The sequence below is a fragment of the Odocoileus virginianus genome, chromosome 27, assembly GCF_023699985.2.
Source record: "Odocoileus virginianus isolate 20LAN1187 ecotype Illinois chromosome 27, Ovbor_1.2, whole genome shotgun sequence".
NCBI lineage: Eukaryota > Metazoa > Chordata > Mammalia > Artiodactyla > Cervidae > Odocoileus > Odocoileus virginianus.
The window spans coordinates 4,390,942-4,410,000 of NC_069700.1; the positions used below are offsets into that span (position 1 = coordinate 4,390,942).

The 19,059-nt window shown below is 41.7% G+C and overlaps 1 protein-coding gene across 1 annotated transcript in view; it reads right to left on the reverse strand.

The window, feature by feature from the left end:
* Window positions 1-19,059, reverse strand: part of LOC110122836 (orofacial cleft 1 candidate gene 1 protein) — a 44,876-nt gene that overhangs the window by 18,719 nt on the left and 7,098 nt on the right. The window contains exons 4-5 of the mRNA XM_070456962.1: window positions 4,203-4,289; window positions 2,019-2,185 (exon numbers count right to left, since the gene is read on the reverse strand). Of these exons, the coding sequence (XP_070313063.1) occupies window positions 2,019-2,185; window positions 4,203-4,289 (254 nt within the window). The remainder of the gene's footprint in view (window positions 1-2,018; window positions 2,186-4,202; window positions 4,290-19,059) is intronic.

A 19,059-nucleotide genomic window follows, 5' to 3' on the forward strand; every position in this document is an offset into this window, starting at 1 on the left:
TCACAGTTGTGATGCGAGAGGTCTGATCAAGGTGCTCTCAGGGCTGGCTCCTTTGTGAAGCTCTAGGGGACTATCCACGCTGAGCCTCTCTCCTGCCTGTGGTGACTGCCAGAGTCCTTGGTGCTTCTTTCCTGTAGATGCATCACTCCATTCTGCCCCTGTCTTCACGTTGCTTCCCTCCCACATGGGGCTGTGGCTCAAATCCCTCTCTTCTTTCTCTTTTAAGGACACTATTCATTGGATTTAGGGCTTAATCATTTAAATTCATCTAAATTGATCATCTAAGTTGATCATTTAAATCATCTAAATTTATGCTTTCAAGTCGTGGTGCTGGAGAAGACTCTTAAGAGTCCCTTGGACTGCAAGGAGATCCAACCAGTCCATCCTAATGGAAATCAATCCTGAATATTCATTGGAAGGACTGATGCTGAAGCTCTAATACTTTAACCTCCTGATGTGAAGAATTGACTCACTGGAAAAGACCCTGTTGCTGGGAAAGGTTGAAGGCAAAAGGAGAAGGGGCTGATAGAGGATGAGCTGCTTAAAGAGCATCACCAACTCGATGGACATGAGTTTGAGCAAACGTTGGGAAGTAATGGAGAACAGAGGAGCCTGGCAGGCTGCAGTCCATGGTTTCACAGAGTGAGACAGTTCTTAGCGACTGCACAACAACATATAAATTCAGGATGATTTCATCTGGAGATCCTCGGTTTATTAATTACACTGCAGAGACCCTACTTCCAAACAAGACCACTGTCACAGCTACCAGGATTAAGCAGTTCAGGAGAACACAGTTCAATCCACTGCAGGCATAGTGCCTGTGCATTGCTTCCCAGGTAGCACTGGTGGTAAAGAACCTCCCTGAAAATGCAGGAGACCTAAAAGATGTGACTTCGATCCCTGGGTCAGGAAGATCCCCTGGAGGAGGTCATGATAATCCACTCTAGTATTCTTGCCTGGAGAATCCCATGGACAGAGGAGCCTGGCGAGCTACAGTCCCTCAGTTTGCAAAGAGTTGGACATAACCGGGTGACTGAGCACGCAAGCATGTACTTGCTAATTAGGATCATTTACCTGAGAAAACTCAGAATAGTTGCAACCTTAATGTGCCCAGGATATTCATATCTAAGAGGCACAAATGAAGAAAATAAACTATGTTATGAAAGAAAATAAACTCTCCAAATTAGAGAATACCTCCCCAAACTAAGCTATTTCTCCTCTATTCTAAAGTGGAAAATATTTCCACTTGTAACCTGTTATTTTGAAAGACATCATTGAGAACAGTTTTTTTTTTTTTTACTTGATGATAGACTTTTGTTCCATTTTAGCCTGAATCTACTTTCCTTTCACAAAAACTACACACACACACACACACACACACACACACACACCCCTAGACTTAGGGGATTCTTTCATCTTTATTGGAGATGGATAAGGTGACTACACAGAAGAAATACTTTTCCTCTCCTTCGTGAACCTGAACATACGATATTACACCACACAAAAGTAGAAACTGCAGGTGCGGGAAACAGAAAGGATATTTCTGAAGTCAACACGATCCACAGGCTAAAGACTGAGTGGTATTTGTCACAACACTGCACAAGTTAAGTCCCTTAATGGTGACTTCATAAATAAGAGGTTATTCACATATTTATATGGTGCTCATGCAAATGAGCCCAAGTAGTTCTTAATTTTCTTCAAGTAAGTTTATGCTGGTTACAGGTTTTCTTACAGGTACTTCATCACATGCTAGAAATGATCTCTCCAACATGAAATTTTAAAAAGTGAAGTGAAACTAAATTGTGCAAGCGCTTGGACGGATGTTGATATGATAGTGTAAGCTCTGTGTGATAAAATGCATTATGAAAGACAAAGGGAAATACTCAAAGTCATGGAGCAAGTAAGGAAGTGGTGCATTGGTAACTAAAACCAGGAGACGATGTGCAGGATTGATATTTCAACTGTTATTTCAGAAAGTGACCTTATTCTACATTTCTTGATTTAGATTTAGTGCTGACCTGTTCCAATGAAGGACTTCCTGGCAGAATTACATTTTTCTGAGTGTTTCTTTCAGTCTCCTCACTGTCGGCAGAGATGGCTTCACTATCCTTTTTGTAGTGTTCAAGATTCTTTCTGGAACTCATCGGGTCTTCAGAACTCAAAGTCCCCTCCACGACGCTCTCATCTGTTGACCACAAGGAGATCTCGTGAACTCCACTTGAGCTTTGTCACTTTATCTTAACAAGTGTTACTATAACGGCTTCCCCTGTGGTTCAGCAGTAAAGTAATCTACCTGCAATGCAGGAGATGCAGGAGACATTGGTTTGATCCCTGGGTCAGGAAGATCCCCTGGAGGAGGGCAAGGCAACCCACTCCAGTATTCTTGCCTGGAGAATCCCCATGGACAGAGGAGCCTGGTGGGCTATAGTCAATGGGATTGCAAAGAGTCGAACATGACTAAGTGACTAACACACATATGCGGGCTAAAAGAGCATATTTATGATAACGTTCAGATCAGCTAATTTATAAATATGTAAGTGTAATTACAAAACAATTATTAATCCTCATGGCTATATAGTTATTTTATAGGTCATAGACTCAAAATTCTGTTGAATTTGCTGCCTTTGTCTAAAAAAAACTTGAAATCAATGATAATTGGAACAATGATTTTAAAATATACATTGCAGGGCATTTATAATATAACTTCTCCAATAAAAAGGATCTCATATTCAATAGATTATGACATCTATTGCACAAGAATCAGAATAGGCCACTATGGTTTGTCAAATCATGTAGTAGAATTTATAAGCGTTAGAGTGAGCAACTGTTTTACATTAGCTACTCCCAAGATACATTTTTGTACTACATGCATATAAGAAACAGCAAACTTAGGTGGTCTTAGATTCTTCTATATATGCTCTTGCAGTATAATAGAGAATTCAAGAACTATTTTATTCTTTTACAAGTGTAAAGCACCAAGGTCATGTCATTACCAAAAATAATAATAGTATAAAAACATGGTTCTTAGAAGAGGGTTAAAGGGTCATTAAGTGGATGTCCTACCACTGGATAGAACTGAACTTAAACATTATGCCAAGTTGGATGACCACCTTAGTCACTGAATTAGAACATACATACATACCTCAAACATGTTCCCCTTCCCCTTAGAAGGCAGATACAATGTCTGGAGCCCCATGGTGAAATATGATCTTTTGGGTTGCAAATGACTCTGAATAATATTTGTCACTGTCATTATCTCAAAAACCTCAAGGAACAACTTCACTAATTGATCATAGAGAATTCTATTATCAACTTGTAGCAAGGTCGTGTCTGCTCAGTCATGTCCAACTCTCTGGGGCCCCGTGGACTAGTAGCCCACCAGGCTCCTCTGTTTATGGGATTTTCCAGGCAAGAATGCTGGAGTGGGTTGCCATTTCCCTCCTCCTGGAATCTTCCAGACTCAAGGATCAAACCCGCATCTCCTGTGTCTCCTGCATTGGCAGGCAGATTCTTTACAACTGTGCCACCTGAGAAGACCCTTATGAACTCACATGGATGCTAAAAGAACAAATTTATGGTAAATTTCTCTTCAGCTAATTCATAGATATGTGAATGTAATTACAAAGAAATTACTAATCGTCATGGCTAGAATGCTTTGTAAACTACCAAATACGCAGGGCAGTGGGCACATAATGAGCAATTCTAAATTGTTATTTTGCAACCACAGCTAGAATCAAGATACGAGAAGAAGAAATCATCTTACCCCTACACCTTCGTGGTTCAAAACTTAAATGGTGGTCCTATGGCTTCAGTGAAAGATATCCACTAGTCCCGGGTATGGAAATCTCACATGCTAGATGAAGTTTATTGAAGAATGCTCCTTTTAAACGTGAAGGGCTGAGCCGGCATTTGTAAAGTGATGACACTCCTCATATACATGACACGGGCCCTGGAAAGGCAGCAAACTGTGTACAGCAGTGTTGCATGAAAGCCAGCTCTCACTTCCTCTAGGTAACCAGCTTGCTGTCCTTGATCAGAAATTACCTTCACTGCCCATCACATCGTTAGTGGTTAAAACTTCCCATTTAAATTGTAAGCTGCAAAAATCTAAATGGAACTGCATGTGTGATCTTTGTCACCTCATTTTCATGAATGGGGAAGAATATTCTGACACAAAAATTACATACTTAATTCTAGCTCACCCTCTTGGCTGACCTCCATCCCACACTGCCTTGGGTTTATTTCCTCATCCATCAGTGGGTCAAAGTAATTTCGGCTGTATTCATTTCCTGTGGAAAGTACATGAAGTAAGGGTCAGTGATTATTAGAAGCACATGAACCAAAATGTTAATTTTGAAATCGACACCAGCACAGAAGGGCCATTTTAGCTACTTGATAAGCTTAATTTTTTTTTACAAGTCTTCCAGGCTTTCCTTTTTTTGTAATTATCATCTGGCAAAAGGTCAGAAAAGGTAATTCAAGAAACAAGTTCATGCTATCTGTCTGTTGCAAAAAAATTAATGAGAAATTTTCAAATGCAGACTTTACAAGAATAATTTGAAGACGTAATCAAAATTATTTTAGGAAAAAATTCAAGAAATCAAACCGCTGGATTATAATGGTGCTTAGAGTTCGCCGATGCCTCTGTTTACCCACTTGTATATAATTCACAACGCATATCATGTTGTTGGATCCGGAATTTCATAGGCAACTTAATACTGTCTTAATTCTGAGAAACTATAGCAAAATTTTCACTTTTACTAGTTGAGTAAAAAGAAAGGAGAAAGAGAGAGGGAAGATGGAGGGATGAAGGGAGGAAGGAAAAGAGGGAGAGAGGGAGGACCAAAGCAAAGAAACAGGAGAAACTTAAGTAAAGGGAAGGAAGGTGCAAATGCTGTAGCCGGAAACTGAACTCAAGACACATCCACAATCTCAACAACACACACCAAAAATTCTCACTTCACATTTCCCACTTACTTTTGTCCTTAGGTAGATAACCAAACAGCAGCAAGGAACATGACTTTGTAATACAGTAAAAGGTCTGCTATCAATTTTCCATCATACTTTCTGCAAACTGAACTGTGTATCATCCTGTTGCTAGTAATTTACATTCAGCAAAAGGTAACCTACTTTGATGATAACTTGTCTCAAACACTGCAAAATAAAGCTTTGTCAACTGAAATTAAAAAATTTTGAAAGTATTGCTCACAGGAAAGGGTTAATGCAGACCAAGTATACTGTGAAACTCCACAATATATTTATTTTAGGATCAAAAATAATCCCAACAGCAGGTCCTTTTCCAAGACTAAATGGAATTTTGATATGAACCTAAGCTTAATTTATATTTCTAGACTGGCACATTTTTGCTGTCAGTCTCTGTTCTATCAGCGTAGTAACTACAAGAACTGAAAATCTGCTTTACCTTGAGGTCTCAATAAAGAAAAAAAAAATAAATGGGTTTCATTTTTGTTACTTTATCTGTCAACAACCACTAGGCTGATATGAATCTTGGCAGTGTGTAATCAAAGTCTTATGTACTGCAATAACACAGCTATTCTACCCAATTCACCGTAATTGTTGTATTCTCCCCCTTTACACAAAGCACTGTGATACTCTAAGCATACTCTTTCATATACTGGCAAACTAATTCACCTCTATTAAAGTGAAAATGGTGCTGTATTCCTTATGCTATTTGCCATGGCAGCAACAGTCAACTCTTGGCACCCACACCCTGGAAACCCCCCCACCCCCAGTTCAGTATGAAACTCCAGTTCTCCTCTACTGAAATGATTTATTAATAAATAGTGGCAAGTGGATCAAGTCCCTGGAGAATAAACAAAGCTAAATCATTTTTAAGTCAAAAGTCTGGAGAAACTGATTCTCCAGCTTGTCAAACGGGCTTCTCAGGTGACCCCAGTGGTAGTGAACCCATCCGCCGATGCAGGAGACATAAGAGATGCTGGTTCAATCCCTGGGTTGGGAAGATCCCCTGGAGGAGGGCATGGCAACCCACTCCAGTGTTCTTGCCTGGAGAATCCCATGGACAGAGGAGCCTGGCAGGCTATGGTCCATAGAGTCGGACACAACTCAAGTGACCTAGCATGCATACACACAGGTTCTCAAACCATTTACACCCCTGTTGTCTGTTGAGAAATGAGGATCTTGCCCAGCTGAGTATGAAGAAGTCTGCATTCAATCCAATGTGGTTTAATATTGTGTAAAGGACAGGGTTCTGTCGGAGTGTGCAGGAGCGTCCAACCCATACTGGAGAGTTCAAAGATTTCCTGGAGAAATTACTACTTGAAGTAGTGGATAACCAACAGGGACCTACATATAGCCCCTGGAACTCTGCTCAGCCGGTATGGAAGGGGAGTTTAAGGGGGAATGGACATGTGTATACGTATGGCTGAGTCCCTTCGCCATCCACCTGAAACCAGCATACTGTCTTTCACTGGCTGTACTCCAACATGAAATGAAAAGTAAACAAAAATTACAAAATAAAAAATATAGCATCATCTCCACCACCACCCAGGCAAAGGATGACTGCCCACCTCTTTGCCATATCCCAGTCTAAATAAAATCAGCCTCTGTTTTTTTTTTAAAAAAGTGATTAGGAATTAGCCATATCAAAAATACAGGGGAAAAGAATTTGTTTTGGAAGGAGAAGCTTAACAGGAAAAAACACACAAAAGCATAAAGACATGGGAAGCACGTGTTGTTACTGGATGCCCCCCGGTTATTCTCTGCCTCCCAAAGTTCCGATACAGAAAAGGAAGTGATGGAATCCAAACTTGCTCAGTCATCCCAGTATTGAGTTCTTAACTGATGCTTTTGTTCAAATTATTGTTAAGTTGTACAGTGTCTGTCACTTCACGCTGATAGAATGTTTCATATCCATTCAATTATTTAAAGTACATCTGAGTGTGTGTGCGCTTAGTCGCTCGGTCATGTCCGGCTCTTAGTGATCCCCAGGCTCCTTTGTCCATGGGATTCTCCAGGCAAGAATCCTGGAGTGGGTTATTGAGTGTTTTCTATGTGACTATATCAGTAAAACAAACATTCCAAAACCTCTCCCCTCACAGAGCTTACAGTCTGTGAGTGGAAGAATAAAAGCAAACGGATATGTATATTTTATAGTTTATTAGGTGATAATAGCCTATTAAAGAGTAGAGACATTACTTTGCCAACAAAGGTCTGTCTGGTCAAGGCTATGGTTTTTCCTGTGGTCATGTATGGATGTGAGAGCTGGACTGTGAAGAAAGCTGAGCGCCGAAAAATTGATGCTTTTGAACTGTGGTGTTGGAGAAGACTCTTGAGAGTCCCTTGGACTGCAAGGAGATCCAACCAGTCCATCCTGAAGGAGATCAGTCCTGGGTGTTCATTGGAAGGACTGATGATGAAGCTGAAATTCCAATACTTTGGCCACCTCATGGGAAGAGTTGACTCATTGGAAAAGACCCTTGTGCTGGGAGAGATTGGGGGCAGGAGGAGAAGGGGACGACAGAGGATGAGATGGCTGGATGGCATCACTGACTCGATGGGCATGAGTTTGAGTAAACTCCAGGAGCTGGTGATGGACAGGGAGGCCTGGCGTGCTGTGATTCATGGGGTCACAAAGTCGGACACAACTGAGCGACTGAACAGAACTGAACTGAATACATATCATGGAGGGGAAATAGAACCAGATAACGATGATTTGGTACCCCAGGAAGGATTGGGGGCTGCCTCTCTTGCATATATCTTTGCTTCCAATGCAAATGGACATCCAGGAGTAAATCACTATGTTCTCAAGTGTGAGATAATGAAGTGATAATGTAACATTTATAATGTATTATAAATGTATAGTTCCATACTATTGGGGCATTTTTTTTTTTTTTTGCTATAACGTAAATCAGCTTGTGAATCAAATAAGCACCTACTATTACTAAATATTGGAGGCTTCCCTCGTGGCTCAGCAGGAAAGAATGTGTCTGCCAATACAACAGACGTGGGAGAAGCGGGTTTTATCCCTGGGTCAGGAAGATCCCCTGGAGAAGGAAAGGGCAACCCACTCCAGTATTCTTGCCTGGCACAGAGGAGCCTGAGGGCTACACTCCGTGGGGTCACAAAGAACCAGACACAACTTAGAGACTAAGCAACAACAATTATGAAATATTAAAATTACTCTTCCTTTCCGTTGTTATAGATTGCCCTGATAAGCCAGTAACCGAAATAGAGTAGACAGAGTTTAAGACGGTACAGCAGAGGGAACCACTAGAAATTTGGAAACAACAGGCTTATCACTAGTTCCTTTGTTGTGCTTCACTGGATAGTGTCAAGACTTAATAAAGTGAGATGGTTTTAGATATTACCAGAAGGTAGGTTGCTAAATAGGATAAATTCCTGAAAGTGCCCTAATGATTCAGAATACGCTTTTGGATATGTCTAAAATCATCTCACAGGAAAATTAACAGACCCACTGAGAAATTCAAAGTAGGGCAATATACATATAACAATAGGCTGCAACATGGCTGATATTTAACTGTTTGTGACATTCATACGAATAACTTGACAATTGCATATATACACGTATCTAAGGTTCTACATTGAAGCAATCGGGTGTGATACATAAAACTAGTAAGCTAGTAAATTAGCTTTGTTTACACTCTTGAAACTCCTTCTTTGTTTCCAGCTTCCTAAATTAGCTGTTCGATGTTTATAATCAGCCTCAGTTAGGGCTATTTTTGCTGAATTGAGGGAGGAAGAGGCATGTACATGCTTTGCCCTTCCACACATAGCAGGTTTTCCTATCCTTTAACTCAGAGCAGCACAGAATGTAATCAGGGCTTCTGCTTCAATTACACCGAATGTGAACTTTGGTCAGGGAATTCTCCAGTGCACACCCCTGCAGCTCCTCGGGGGCTCATAAGAGTGAAAATGGAATTGCCCACCAGAGGGAGATTTCTGTGAATCAAGGAAGCACCTTGACTCAACGAGGCAACCACTTCCTTTCGAATCAGCCCCATTAGCTCCAGAGGGAGAAGATGTGACTGCATCTATCCATTTCTCGAGAAGTTTATTGACCTCATGCTTGTCCTTTTCCTGTGAATCCACCTGCCTCAGCTCAGCTTTTTATCACCAACATTCATGTTTTCTACAATATACTGTAAGTTAAATAAACACAAGGCCTGCGTGCAAACTAAATAACTAAACACATTACATTCTGTGATTACAGCCATACACCAAAATTTCCATACTATGATATTCTCTTCAGCACTACACCTTTCAAAAGCATGAAGCCTAGAGCTCTATAATTAAATTTGATTCCCATGAATTTTATAAATAAATTTAAGAAAACTTTATATTTTCCCCACTTTGAAAATCTAATACCAAGTCTTCAGATTTAAATGGTCAAGGAGTTTATATATATGTATGAAACAGAAATATAGAAGTCAGGAGGCTGTAAGGGAGATTAGTGGGAATTTTATCAAACTCAAACATAACCTATCCTACTGAAAGTGAAAGTTGCTCAGTCATGTCCGATTCTTTGCTGACCAGATGGACTGTAGCCTGCCAAGCTTCTCTAGCCATGGAATTCTCCAGGCCAGAATACTAGAGTGGGTAGCTGTTCCCTTCTCCAGGGGACCTTCCTAACCCAGGGATCGAACCCAGATTTCCCACATTGTAGACCGATTCTCTACCATCTGAGTCACCAGGGAAACCCAAGAATACTGGAGTGGGTAGCCTATCCCTTCTCCAGCGGATCTTCCCCACCCAGGAATCGAACTGGAGTCTCCTGCAATCTAAGCAGATTCTTTACCACCTACTTTACTAAATTCACTCAAATACTGTTTTTATCAGATTGACTCACAAACATTTTTTTTAAATTAATGGCAACTAAAGATACAAAGCTACTTTTTAGGATGATAAAAATTATCTTAAAGTCTTCATTATAAAAAAAAGCAAAAGTGTTCGTCACTCAGTCATGTCTGACTCTATGTGACCCTATGGACCGTAGCCCGCCAGGCTCCTCTGTCCATGGGATTCTCCAGGCAACAATACTGGAGTGGGTTGCCATTCCTTTCTCCAGGGTGTCTTCCTGATCCAGGGGTTGAAACTGTGTATTTACTCTTGAATTGCAGGCAGACTCTACCCTCTGAGTCACCAGAGAGAGGATAAAAATTGTCATCTTAAATCGGTCTTCATTATACTAAGTATCAAAACAAAACTACAACAAAACCCAAACCAAAAAAACAAACAAACAAATGAAGGAAACTCAAACTACGACTTAAATGTCCAGTATCAATATTTGTGCTGAGCTGCTCAGTCGTGTCTGACTCTTTGTGACCCCCATGGGCAGTAGCTCACCAGGCTCCTTGGTCCATGGGGATTCTCCAGACAAGAACACTAGAGTGGGTTGCCATGTCCTACTCTAGGGGGTCTTCCCAACCCAGGGATCGAACCCAGGTTTCCCACATTATTATTTAACAGTCTCTTAGAATCCTTAGGGCTTCCCTGGTGGCTCAGAGGTTAAAGCATCTGCCTCCAATGTGGGAGACCTGGGTTCAGTCCCTGGGTTGGGAAGAGCCCCTGGAGAAGGAAATGGTAACCCACTCCAGTATTCTTGCCTGGAGAATCCCATGGATGGAGGAGCCTGGCGGGCTACTGTCCACTGGGTCGCAAAGAGTCGGACACGACTGAGCGACTTCACTTTCAGTTAGAAACCTTAGTCAGAGTAATTAGAACAAAAATAAGGGGGGATGTGAGCTAAAATTATTTAAAATAATTATTAATATATTTTGTGTAGATAGTATTTGAAGACAATGTTTCCATGCCATGAACGCATGAGAGATTTGACTGAAAAGCCTTCAGAGCAAAGACAATAATTTTCAAAGTATTTGAACAATACCTTGAAAAAACACTACAAATCATTAATTTTTTAAAAATACCAACAGTAGATACTTAGGAGATATAATGAGTAAGTAGGAAACCGACACCCATAATAAAGCTCCAAATAACTCTCAAAATCAGTTTCTCTTAGATTTTCATAGGAATCCCTAGATGATCATCACGAGTATTCATCTTAACCAGAAACTCAAACTGAAAGGCATGAGTTTTTAACCATGGAGTGAAAAACAGCAAATTGATACCATTTCCTTCTTCGCCTTTATAGAAAGGCTAACCTGTCTACATGGGTCTGCTGCTCACACCATTTTCAAAAGCTGCTGCCGGGGTGGACAAACTATTTTTTTCTACTGCTTATTCTTACTTCCTTTCCAAATCTTGTGGGTATTTGAGATATCAGTGATTTGAAAATCTAAATAGGGTAATAGTTGAAGTTTGCTAACAAGTACTAATTAATTGAGCCATATTCTTCTTCCCCTAAGGCCCTCCCTCGTGGTAAATTACCAGGCATTTTAACTTTCAAACCACTGGAGTGCTGCAGAGTGCATAATTGTTGCAGGGCTCAACGGACAGGACCCCAAGGCATTCATGCACCTCGTGTTCCTCCGGACCTCGAATCCTCAGAGTTAAAGCAGGTCCCCAGGCACCTCACTTCTAAACAGGAAGATCTCTCCATTACTTAAGTAATAATGACAATTCAAAGGTTAAGTATAAATATATTGTTTCTTACGCATATTTAAAACTCCTACAAAACTAATATCCAAGTAACTATTTTTTTTTCTAGTTGAAGCCTGGCAACATTAACTTGTTGCTGTTGCTTAGATCAGTAAGTTGTGTCCAACTCTTGCAACCCCAGGGACTATAGCCCACCAGGCTTCTCTGTCCATGGAATTTTCCAGGCAAGAATATTGGAGTGGGTTGCCATTTCCTTCTCCAAGGGATCTTCCCAACCCAGGGATCAAACCCACGTCTCCTGCTTGGCCACAAATTCTTTACCACTGAGTTATCAAGGAAGCCCTTATCCTACATGTCCATAAATTAATGTACACAGTTTAGAATATTACCTTTCAAATTAGGAAGGACCTGATATTAGACATTAATGTTTCTGCTGGGAAAGATTGAAAACAGGAGGAGAAGGGGACAACAGAGGATAAGATGGTTGGATGGCATCACGGACTCGATGGACATGAGTTTGAGTAAGCTCCGGGAGTTAGTGATGGACAGGGAAGCCTGGTGTGCTGCAGTCCATGGGGTCGCAAAGAGTCGGACATGACTGAGCGACTGAACTGAACTGAACTGAGTATTTCTGACTGTGCCTTCATTCATTTAATAATTATCTCTTTCCCCTGCATCTATGATAATTCATATACTGTACTGAAGGGTTCATTCAGTAATAATATTTTTCCTCACACTGTGGTATAATTCAATATGAAAGCAATCAACATAACAGATTATTAGATTTAAACCATCTTGAAATCGATGTAAAAGTCTTGTATGAGAAAGTACTGCTTGTTTGAGAGTGCCAGGTTAATCCAGATGACTCAACTAAAATCCCAAGTGTTGCCCTCAATGTGACTTTGCTTATGTAACACGTTTCATGACATAGAGAACATTTATATCTGTTGAGTTCACTGTTGCATCTCTGTTATTCAGCTTAGCACTTGGAAAATAGATTATACTTGATCAGTATGCTTTTCAATAAATGAGGAAGAGGAAATGGAGAAATACATAAAGTATTTTGCTGTATATATATATATATATATATATATATATATATATATATATATGGCTCCCCCCATGGCTCAGTGGTAAAGAATCTGCCTGCCAGTGGGAGAGACACGGGTTCGATCACTGGGTGGGGAAGATACCCTGAAGGAGGGCATGACAACCCGCTCTAGTAAACTTGCCTGGAGAATCCCATGGACAGAGGAGCCTGGCGGGCTACAGTCCATAGCCCTGCAAAGAGCTGTACGCGAGTGAAGCGACTGAGCCTGCATACATATATATATACACACACACACACACACATACACACGTGCAAGAAAAATATCATGTAAATTTATATGCCACTAATCACACATATGCCATGCCCATGTTTTAACTGTACTGATGTTGTGACCGATAGATATGATCAGGAAATAATCCAGGGCTGAGGAACCGTGGGGACACTTATCTGATGGGAGTCTGGGTGACTTGTTTTGCTGTCCTGCATCCATTTCCTCTCTCTAATAGCATCACAATTTCCTAGTTCCCAGTGAGTATAGTCTTGATGGTTCAGTAACTCCAGATTCCTGTCTCCAACGACAGAAGGCAGGAAGGGCTTACACAACCTACTTCCCCGACCTGTGACAAAGCCAGGGGCCAGGCAAATGACCTGAGCTTGATCCATCAAATGCACTCCCCTAGGACCTCGGGTGAGTGAAGCAAGGATGAAAAGAACACTTGAAGTAACTCAGTGAAAATTAGAGATTGAAAGGAAAAAACTTCCCAAGTGCAGTTAAATCACTCACCATCATTTGAACTGTTTTACTATGCATTTCTATAATTATCTCTTATTTCTTCTTACTTAAAAATGTCTTTCCCTGGCTCCTTGTCACATTTATCACATATTTCATTTTGCTGTCCTTTAGAATTCAGTCATTCACTACTTCTTAGTGACACCAGGTTATAGATTTAGATTATTAAATACGTCTTTCGACCTACCCAGCCCTCAAGCCCTTGTTATGTTTAGAACCTAAGCCAACTCCTCTGTCTTCTGAAACTCTACATAGTAGTGGGTTCTCTGTCACTCTCCCTTCTCAAGGGCTGTCATTCTGAATTTCTCTTCCTCATCAGGTTAACCATCATCAGGCCAGGCCATGGCTGGCAGTGAGCGAAGTGGATGAGCTGAAATCAGGAGTGGTTTACACGCAAAGCGTGGTTTCCAGGCAAGACAGAGCACATGTGGTCAAAAATGTCCGATGTGTGTTATTCCTCCAGAAATTTACGAAAGAATTGGCTGAATGCTTTTCCAAAGCATCCACCTACAGATTAAAGGCAGTAAGAATGGGACGAATGTCATGAACAGAGCCTGGAAGACTCCCTTTAGAAATGGGGAGCAGAGGCAGCTGCAGGCAGGACTGAGGGTTTTGGTGTGTTTTTTCTCATTCACACCTTGTGAAACGGCTGATGCCGACGCGCAGTGTCATCTCCGCAGCTCACTGCCCTTCTCCCTCGAGACCCTTTAGATGAATAAGCTCCTAAAGACGCTTCAGCATTGGAGTGTTCAAGGGAAATTGGAGGGTACCGGCCAAGTGATCGTCAGATCAGACCACTCAGTAGTTGCCATTTGGCTTGTTCTTAAAGATCAGTTTGTGTTTACTTAAATCACCTTTCTTCTCTACTCCCAGGTGGCGCAGTTATTAAAGAATCTGCCTGCCAACGCAGGAGACACAGGAGACACGGATCCCTGGGCCAGGAAGAGCCCCTGGAGGAGACAATGGCAACCCACTCCAGCATTCTTGCCTGAAAAATTCCACGGACAGAGGAGCCTGGCGGGCTACAGTCCATGGGGGTCACAAAGACTCAGACATGACTGAGCACACACACACAAGCAATTCAATCTCTCACAAGTTTGAAGTTTGCTTTTTGTTGGTTTTTTTTTTTTTTTGCCACACTATACGGCATGTGGGATCTTTGTTCCCCAACTAGGGATTGAACCCATGTGCCCCCAGAACTGGGAGTACAGAGTCTTAACACTGGACTGCCAAAGAAGTCCCTGAATTCTTTTTGATCCAAAGTTTATTGTTAGAAAATCTCTCTATTAGACATTTCCTTCATAATTTAAATCATTACCTATCTAACTATTCTACATTTCTGTGAGATAATTTGGATAAGTAAAGTAGTATTGGTATTCTGCCATTATTTGCTATTGCTTTTGTTTTGTTAAAAAAGCAAAACATGGAACTGTATCAGTATCTGATGTTATAGGATGAGAATTTGTGCTCATTGTAATAATCCTGTGGGAAAAACACATAGTTACTATTTTACTTAAGTCATCATATTGGCAAATGATATAAATGTTCTTTTATATTGTGTTAACAAGAAACATTCTGTGCTATAATACCTAGCAGTTTCTAAATTCAAGCATTTCAAATATTCTTCCTTGTTCACAGACCATAAAGCTGCATGTCTCATTTTCAATTGAATTTTTTTGGAGGCTCTTTCCAAGGCAGGTGATCAGGGTGGATTTGGGTAGAGATGCAGCGAATCCATTTTTTAACGTTGATTATGCTCCAGAATGGCGGTGGTGTAACCCTGACCTATGTCGATGTCTGGCTGGTTTTGTCAGGATAATAAATCATTCCTGGCTTTTCTATCTGAAACGCCTTCTACTCTCTTCTCATTTTAAGTTACAAAATGCTCTCCCTCTCCATTTACTAATTTCTGGTTCATAGGAGAACTTATTCTATCTATCTCCAGGAACACTCTTTATGTCCAAACTTATTTACATCAGAGAAATGCTGTTAGAAATGACGAGAACAACTGAGACAGTATTGGAACTATTGTATTGTTGGTCAATATTGGTTATGTAGCATTTTGGAGGCTAAAGCAGTTCAGATTCTCTAAGATTTCCTCAAATTCTCCCACACGAACTTGAGTGGCTGGACTTCGAGGTCTAACTGGGTTTCATTGCTTTGCTCTGTATCACAGCCCAGCCACACATGATTATCACACACCTGAAATGAGGCTGGGTCACATTAAGACTTACTATCAGTATAAATACATCCTAAGATTTCAAAGACTTCATACCCAAAAAAGGTAAAATATAGCTTTAAGTTTTACATGGATTATAAGTTGAAATAATATTTGTAGGTATTGGTTGAAATAAAATGTATTGTTAAAGTCTATTCACTTGTTTTCTTAAATTATATTAGTGAATACTGTTAGAAAATGTAAAATGGTGTCCATGACTCACAATAAATTTCTACTGCAGATCACTTGCCTGTAATTACTTTCACCCTAACACTCATCCCGATGTCACCCATGCCACAGACCTCATCTTACCCTCTCTCACCAAGCCCTGATCTTCCACGACTGTAATTATTCTCCATGACTCATTTTATTGAGCTCCCAACAGCTAAGTCATCACGTGGTACTCCACCTCAAAATATCCATTTACAAACCTAAAATTTGAGGTTTTACACAGGCTCCTGAGCCCACAAAGGATGAGAATTCCTCTTGATGAAATCTGAACACTTCTGCTGAGTAAAAGTTTATAAAGAAAGCCTCCATCTGGGTGCTGGGGACACATTTTTCTCCTTAAGACCCAGCTGTGCAACATCCTAGCTCCATGTGTCTGTGCGTGCAGTCATGTCCAACTCATTGCAACCCCATAACTATAGTCCACCAGGCTCCTCTGACCATGGGATTTTCCACGCAAGCATACTGGTGCGGGTTGCCAGTTCTTACTCCAGGACATCTTCCTGACCCAGTGCATCTCCTGCATCTCCTGCTTTGGCAGGCAGATTCTTTACCACTGAGCTATTTGGGAATCCCTTCTAGCTCCATAAGACTGATTTCTCATCAAGGGAACCAAAGATCTAAAAACTGCCTGGGCTGGATGAAGCACAAGCTGGAATCAAGATTGCCAGGAGAAATATCAATAATCTCATATATGCAGATTACACCACCCTTATAGCAGAAGTGAAAAAGAACTAAAGAGCCTCTTGATGAAAGTGAAAGAGGAGAGTGAAAAAGTTGGCTTAAAACTCAGCATTCAGAAAACTAAGATCATGACATCTGGTTCCATCACTTCATGGGAAATGGATGGGGAAACAGTGGAAACACTGGCTGACTTTATTTTTGGGGGCTCCAAAATCACTACATATGGTGACTACAGCCATGAAATTAAAAGATGCTTGCTCCTTGGAAGGAAAGTTATGACCAACCTAGACAGCATATTAAAAAGCAGAGACATTACTTTGCCAACAAAGGTCCGTCTAGTCAAGGCTATGGTTTTTCCTGTGGTCATGTATGGATGAGAGAGTTGGACTATAAACAAAGCTGAGCGCCAAAGAATTGATGCTTTTGAACTGTGATGTTGGAGAAGACTCTTGAGAGTCCCTCGGACTGCAAGGAGATCCAACCAGTCCATCCTAAAGGAGATCAGTCCTGGGTGTTCATTGGAAGGACTGATGTTGAAGCTGAAACCCAGTACTTTGGCCACCTGATGTGAAGAGCTGACCCATTTGAAAAGACCCTGATGCTGGGAAAGATTGAAGGCAGGAAGAGAAGGAGACAACAGAGGATGAGATGGTTGGATGGAATCACATGGACATGAGTTTGAGTAAAGTCCGAGAGCTGATGATGACAGGGAGGCCTGACGTGCTGCGGTCCATGGGGTTGCAAAGAGTCGGACACAACTGAGCAACTGAATTGAACTGAACTGGTAGTCCAGTGGGTAACAATCTGCCTTCCGATGCAAGAGATGCAGGTTCGATCCCTGGTTGGGAAACTAAGATCCCACACTCCACAGGGCAACTAAGCCCACATGCCACAACTACCGAGCCTTGAGGCCACAACTAGAGAGTCTGTGTGCCCGCTGCAACCAAAGACACTGCACACCGCACCTGAGACCCACTGCAGCCAAATAAGTAAATAAATATTTTTTTAATGTTAAATAAAAAATGCTTCTGGTCTGAAGACACCAGAAGTTTATCTTCAGAGTCTGTAGATGAATAAGATGCCAGATGAAGCTTCCCTTCGTATTCCTGACTGTTGACCATCGTTGCCCACATTTTCTCTGCCAGACTAGGAGGCTGCTGATCTTGACGGTCAGACCCAACTCTAGAGTCTCTCTTCTGAATATGTTAGCAACGTGTCTAGACGCACCCTGATAGGTCCTCGCTCTAAGTTGTGACATCGCCAACAAAGAAGAGAGGGGCTCTGGAAGAGTCGGCGAGGCACGTGAGCTGCAGTCCAACAGGCTTGGTTCAGATCCCTCATTCTGCCGTGTATTCTCTGTCTTACTTTAGTTAAAACTTTGATTTTCTCACCTACCAAAAGAGGACAATCATAAAACACACCGGGTGTAGATTCTGCTAGCGGGCTCCAACACACATTCGCTCCTTCTGCGTATGCGTGCTAAGTCACTTCCGTTGTGTCCAACTCTTTGTCATCCACGGACTGTAGCCCACCAGGCTCCTCTGTCCATGGGATTCTCCGGGTGAGAATACTGGAGTTGGTTGCCATGCTCTCCTCCACGGGATCTTCCCAGCCCAGGGATCGAACGCACGTCTCCTGTGGCTCCTGCATTGTGGACGAATTCTTTATCCCTGAGCCACCAGGGAAGCTCTTTCTCCTTCTAGAACCCATCAATTTCAGCTTGAAATGTGACTCTGGGATAAGAACTTTCCCAGCCTCTCGTGCAGCTGGGCATGGCCAGGTGACCCATCTCATCAGAAGGGACAGACGCAGATCTGTTACAGGTGACGACTTGTATGTGGCCTCCTCCCTTCCCCGTCCTTGGAGCATGGAGCTGGTATCTAGTCATCTTGGACCACGAGGCTGAGAAGAGCAGCTCAGGGACTCACAGAAAGGGAGTATACCTCAGGCTCTACTATTGTGGTCTTTATAGCATCAGCTGGATATCCTAATACACCACTCTAAGGAAAGATGAAATTAAAGGAGATAACGCACAGAAAATACATAGTGTAGTGGCTAATAGAGAATATGTACTCAAGACTGGTGATTGTTATTATGATCATTGATAGTCCTGTATCCTGCCACTTTGCACAGACTTACAGGAAAACACACATACACAAACACACACAGAAGCATAAGAAGCATGAGACAAGCTGAATCCACCGATTTGAGCATGCATGCTGAGATGTGGAATGCCGAAATCCAGAGGTGGGTAGGATTTCCCCTGAGCTTTGGGCGTTAAAATTCATAAAACAGATGCTCTGTACCCTGCGATAACCTACTGAGATGTAGACGGCCTGCTCTGTACAGGTGGAAAGCGTGAGGAGGCTGCAAAGTGGGACCAGAGAGGACACATCTGGGCCGGCTCACGGTCCATTACTTCAGACAGTTCCCTCTCCAAGAGCTAGCTGGTCATTACATTCTGATGCTTTTTGTATTGTTCAGTGATGACGATAAGAGCAAAGACAGCAAGTTTTAATGACTTCTCGC